Source organism: Herpailurus yagouaroundi, unplaced genomic scaffold (assembly GCF_014898765.1).
Source record: "Herpailurus yagouaroundi ecotype Mexico unplaced genomic scaffold, PumYag 189, whole genome shotgun sequence".
Classification (NCBI taxonomy): domain Eukaryota; kingdom Metazoa; phylum Chordata; class Mammalia; order Carnivora; family Felidae; genus Herpailurus; species Herpailurus yagouaroundi.
The window spans coordinates 6,421,899-6,427,898 of record NW_024412420.1 but is presented as its reverse complement, the minus strand read 5'-3'; the positions used below and the strand labels follow the sequence as shown (position 1 = coordinate 6,427,898).

At 48.0% G+C, this 6,000-nt stretch overlaps 1 protein-coding gene across 2 annotated transcripts in view; it reads left to right on the top strand.

The window, feature by feature from the left end:
- Positions 1-139: 139 nt before the first annotated feature.
- Positions 140-6,000, top strand: part of HLF (HLF transcription factor, PAR bZIP family member) — a 52,444-nt gene continuing 46,583 nt past the window's right edge. The window contains exons 1-2 of one of the 2 annotated variants that reach the window (XM_040497080.1): positions 140-642; positions 2,753-3,088. In XM_040497080.1, the coding sequence (XP_040353014.1) occupies positions 528-642; positions 2,753-3,088 (451 nt within the window). In that variant the 5' untranslated portion in view covers positions 140-527. The remainder of the gene's footprint in view (positions 643-2,752; positions 3,089-6,000) is intronic. The other variant, XM_040497081.1, reaches the window with a different exon arrangement.

The window sequence follows — 6,000 nt, the reverse complement described above, 5'->3', positions numbered from 1 at the left end:
GTGCGGACCCTGACGTCACTCTTGTCAGGGCCGCGGCACATGGGCCGCCGGATGCGCTGAGCCCGGCTCTGCGGGGCCGCGGAGCGCGGGGGAGCAGCGGCCGCCGGCGCGGGGTGGGGGGTGGGGTGGGACGGCGCCCAGCCTCGGGTGCTGGCGCGTGGGGGCCGGGCCGGCGCGGTGCCTTCCGCCCTTCTGCAGCTATCTGCATATTTTTTCTTTCTTTTTCGCAATTTTGAATATTTTGCAGGACGAGGGGTTCAAGGCAGGTGAGAGCATCCTGCACGTCGCCCAGGAGCTTGCGGGCACTTGGCGCGCTCTCCGGGGACCGTCTGCACTGGGAACCCGAAAGTTTTTTGTTTTTATTTTCTTATGCAGATGTATTTATAAAGATATAAGTAATTTTTTTCTTGTCTCCACCGCCTTGAAAGCGAGTACTTTTGGCAAAGGACGGAGGAAAAAGCTCAGCAACATTTTGGGGGGCGGTTGGGTTTTTTTCTTTTTAAAGAAAAACATTTGAGTGCATCGCGATGGAGAAAATGTCCCGACCGCTCCCCCTGAATCCCACCTTTATTCCGCCTCCCTACGGCGTGCTCAGGTCCTTGTTGGAGAACCCGCTGAAGCTCCCCCTTCATCACGAAGACGGTGAGCGCTGCCTTCCTGGCTGCCCCGCTCTGGGAAGAAACGACGCTCCCTGGGGTCCCCTTCCTTGGCTGGGCAACCCTGCTGGAGCATCCATACCCTCCCTCCCTGTCCCCTGGCACCCTATCCCTGCTTTGATGAAATTTGAGGAGCCCACCCACCACCCTCCCTCTTCCCCCAAAAGGGGGATCCCCTCACTGAGGAACGTTTAATATAGCGCTGGGACCGACCCAGGCTCGCCGGGTCCCGGTCCCGCGGCGCAGGTGGGAGTCATAACTTGACAGGTCAGTGTTCCCTAGATTGAGGGTCACCCGCACGCAGAGTGAAACCGCCCGCGTAAGGGCAGAGCTGCCCAGTCTGGGGAGGAGAAAACAGGGGGCCTCGTTTTATTTCGGGGGGGGGGGAGGTAGGTGGTCTCGCAGCGTGCCCGGGGCGCCCGCCCGGGTGTGGCCCCCCCCGCGGGGCCCCCCCCCGGGGGGGGGGGGGGGGGGGGGCGGGGGGGGCCGGGGCAGTGGTCTCCGGGCGGGAAGCTGTGCACGCCTCCAGCTCTGACACTTTCCCTGTGCACTTTTCCTGGTGGGAGGGGAGAGCGGAGCAGGCTCACGTGTAATCGCGCAGGAGCCTCCTCTGGCTTGAGCCCTTTCTTGGTAAGTCCCAAACCTCCCCAGGCAACCTTGGCTGGAGCGGGAGAGGAGGGGTCGGGCGAGGAGGCGCGGAACTGAGCTGGTGCCGCCAAGGGATTTGTCAGTTGGGCTGATGCGGTTTCATGCCTTAGATATAACAGTTGCAAATGCAAATGGTGCGGCTTCCAGTGTAAAAGTCTTGAAAGATCATTTGGTTACAAAGAGCTTGGGAGTACTCGCATCTTCTCTCCTAGCAGGGGGCAACCTGTTGCATTGCAAGAGTTGAGGGGTTTGGTTCGCCGTCTGCAAAGCAGCTTCCCTCTTAACTCTCCTTTAAGGAGTAGCACTTGGGAGGAAGGTGCTGCCTGCAGTCTTTTGCATCTGTGGGTGTTTTAAGTCAGATTCTCAGGAGATGAGACTAGAGGATTAGAATGGATGGCAGCGGAGGCTGTATTTCTCTGAGGAAGAAACTCAGAAGCCAGATTCCCTGATCCCAGATTCCACCCGCGCCTGAGTACTAGAATGGGCAAAATCGAGAGCACTGTTTAAAGACGTCCTGGGGTGAGCGGTACTTACAGGTAGGACATAGCTGCATACCTCCCTTATAGGTATGTAACGAGCTTTCCAATAGCTGTTCTTTTGACAGATTGCATACATGTATAATTTTTGTGAATTGAATCGTATTTAAGCCTTTGGGGAAGAGGAGGAAGAAAACACTTAAAAAACAAAAACAAAAACCTCCTTTTGTAAAATGCAAGGTGCCCCAGCAGCTTTAAAAGCAAACATATGTGGGTTTGGGAAGTTCTGTTTTCTCCTCTGCCAATGTGAGGCATTGGTCAAGTTCCTTCAAGTCTCAGAGCCTCTATTTCTTCATTATAAATGGGGACAATAGCGATTTGCGGATTTATTGTGAGATTTTTTGGACATAATTTATGGAAGGAAGCAGGTATATAGTATGTGCTCAATGCATGGTTTCAGAGGAGGGTGGAGAGTCCCTGCTTTACCAAAATTAGAATCCCTAGCTCACTGGCTAAGTCTGAATGACCTCATATTGTTACTGTAATGAATTTCCTGGAAGAGAAACCATGCCTGGTTATTGGCTGTTTTGTTAAAAATCACAGCAATTGTATGTAACTGCAGGTGTTACTTTGCCACTGTAGATCTGAATTATTTGCCCCTCCAATAATGTACTGAAAACTGTGTTCCTTTGTTTATATTCTAGATCAGTCTGTAACCCTGTCCCAAGGACTAGTGCTTTCTTTCCAAAGTAAATAGGAAGATGTTGAAAAACAGGCAGAGATCCATGTCCTGTCTGAACTTTTAACTCTAGATCCACAAAAGCCAGCAGCCCGAGAAGATCCCCTGGGTTTGTGAGAACGGTTTGAAGGTGGTGTTTTGTAGCAGAGGCCAGGAGGAGTGATTAAAAAAAAAAAAAAGCCACGTTTTTTTTTTTTCCCTTTGTTAAGTCCAACTTTCCCTCATTTCTGCAGCATTTAGTAAAGATAAAGACAAGGAAAAGAAGCTGGATGATGAGAGTAATAGCCCGACGGTCCCCCAGTCGGCGTTCTTGGGACCCACCTTATGGGACAAAACCCTTCCCTATGACGGAGATACTTTCCAGTTGGAATACATGGACCTGGAGGAATTTTTGTCAGAAAATGGCATTCCCCCCAGCCCGTCTCAGCATGACCACAGCCCTCACCCTCCTGGGCTGCAGCCGGCTTCCTCTGCCGCCCCCTCCGTCATGGACCTCAGCAGTCGGGCTTCTGCACCCCTTCACCCTGGCATCCCGTCCCCAAACTGTATGCAGAGCCCCATCAGACCAGGTAAATTCTAAAAAGATTCTCCCTTCAGATGGGGAAGAGGGTGCAGGGGAGGGGCGGGATGGGGATGGCAGAAATATCTTCAGGATCAGGGAGACTTTGGCTGGCTCTGAAAGAGGAATCTTGTATTTCACCCACAGCCATGATTGTCCCACATCAGTGAGCATCTGTATCTCCGGGAGAGTCGGCTAAATGCAGATTCTATGGGCCTCCCCCCCCCCCCCCCCCCGGAAATCCTGATTTTTCAGATCTGGGATGAGGGCGTAGGAATATGTGCTTTGAACCTGGGCAATTCTGTTGCAATTGATCCACGGGCTGCAGTTTAAGAAACACCAGCCTACAGTTAATGGTTTGGATATGTAGGCACCTCTCTATCTCCTCTCCTTCCCATTCCCCTCTTTCCCAATACATGATATAGGACCTTGATGAATGATGCGGATAGGCTCTCTCTAAGGCTGTGGTTCACGTATGTTCATTTCTGTCTCGTCTGAAGGGAAAAAAAAATGTGAGTTAGGGGTGGGGGGCTGATCACTTTTTCATCCTTTTCCTCTTGTGTTCTCATTGAGAAATTGAGTCTACAAGCACCTCTCACTGTAAGTGTGGCTTAGCCTTTCTCAGGGCCAGAACTCTATTATTTCTGTAAACCAGATTGTTCTTACGGATTTTTTTTTTTCATTTTCACCTGTTTGTCATACTGAATCCATGTCTATCAAAGCCCACAAGGTCAGCTGTAAATGGTGTTGAAATATTACACAGAAACATCACCCAAAATGTCCAGTGCTTCAAAACCCATGGCTCGGTGCTCAGACAGAGACACGGTTTGAGGTGGCTCAGCCCTGGCTCTATGCTGTTAGTACTCTGTAGTGCAAAATGAACAGGAAGAAAGACCATTTCACGTGCACAGGTAACCAGGAACAAAGATTCAGCCAGATAAATTGTCAGGAAGGTCACTGAGCTGAAGGCCTTTGCTGCAGGGGAAGACAGAAAGCAGGACAATGGGGGATTTGTGCTTGAGATCGTTCCTGAACTCTGTGTCTTCACCTTGCATAGAATTTCTGTGACATGCAGAGCAAGATTAAAATGGAAGGAAATGATGCAAAGGAGGAAGAAAACACCCCTGCCTTGAAATATTAATATTGGATTTAACATCTTTCTGTGCTGGCCCCCTGCTCTGAAACCTACTTTGAATGATAACTCAAAGCCACTGGCTAGAATGGAATTAAGTCTTAACTTCTGACCACTCCAGGAGCTTGCAGAAGCTTGGGAACACATTCCTTGATGTGACCCCAAGCCCTAGTTTCCTGGAATGGACAGTGCCATGGTTTTGTTTCTTTCCAGGAACAGATAGTGAGTGAAATAACGTTTAAACCAGGGAGAAGGGGCTGGAGCCCCAGTGAGAAGGCGCCCTGTATCTCAGTCACTCTACTCTATAGAATGAGATTTAACTACTTTGTAGCTTTAGAAAGTGATACTACCTCTCAGGGCTTCAGTTTCCCTTCCCTTTGAAGGATATAATTTTTATTTGATTGGGTTAGTGTGAAAATTATGTATAATATACATAAATAGTCAAATGATTACTAATAGTTGTCGCTGTTATTATCTGTGTCAATTTTTATCATTGATTTCAACCCTGTGTTCTGAAATACTTTCTTAAGATACTTAGGAACAGTTGATAACCTTCCTCCCTTCTGGAGAGAAATAACAAGAGATTTTGGCCGATAGTTATTGGATTGGTGTGTTGCAGCCTTAACACTTATACTCACTTGACAAGTATTTCTCCATCCCCTGCCAAATACAAGATGTGTGCCATGTTAGAAGTATTGTATTTTTTCCGAAAAGGCATGTGAACATTGGCTCCCCAAATCTTGTTTCCTACTGACAATCAAGAATTAAGGTTTGAAGTTTGGAGGCTTTCTTAGAAGTCATTTGTCAGAGCTTGTTAGAATCGGTAATTAATCAGTGACTCAAAAACTTGGGATGCCCCAATCAGATTTGTAATCCACAACAAAGGGCTTCTGAGTTTCCACAGAAATCATTTTGTCAGGTGACGGGGAAAGGTACCAGGATCCAAGGGGGAACTGGAATCTAGAAATAAGTTCTTCATTTAAATGTGTTTTTGTTGTTGTTGTTGTTTTTGTTTTGTTTTGTTTTTTGTTTTTTGGGTTTTTTTTTTTTTTTGGTAACAGAAACATACTTCAAAATAATCTTCTTTTTTGAACTAGAAACTCAGTGATACTCCTAACAAGAAGGGAAAAAACCTAAAGGTCTTCTTCAAATACCAAGCATAGAGACAATGACACTCTGCTGTAACAACTTGTACAGGGTTGGTCATTATAAAGATTATGTGCAAAATAAAAATCTAAGGGATGTGGACTTGATGGATGGTATGTCACCAACAAAACTGAAAAGGAAGACAGTTCTTGGTTTTTCCATGTAATCACAGTAGTGACCAGAGTAGACCTGCCAAGTGGATCTTGAGGAAAGGGAGTCCTCAGAAGGCAAGAGCACAGGTGTAGCCTTGAGCATTCTGGGAATTATATTATTTCAGTCTAGACCAAGATTTCCCAACCTTGGCACTGGTGAGGTTTCAGGTAAGTCTTTGCCATGGGCCAGTGTCCTGTGCGTTGTTGCATGTTCCACAGCATCCTTGGCTCCCGTCCCTTAGATGCCAGTCACACGCCACCCCCCACCCCCAGTCACTGCTACATGTCCCCTGGGACACCCCTGTTGAGAACTTTCAGTTGGGGCAGCAAATTGGTGTAGTTATCCTGGGCACAACTCAACATCCTGTCACATACACCCGGATGCTTTTTGCCTCCTGTAACACTTACTGGCAAAACTTTTGAGAAGGTCAGGAGGCATTAGGTTGCCAAGAAGAAATATCATGTTAATAAAGCATAGTTCTACGCTGTTAG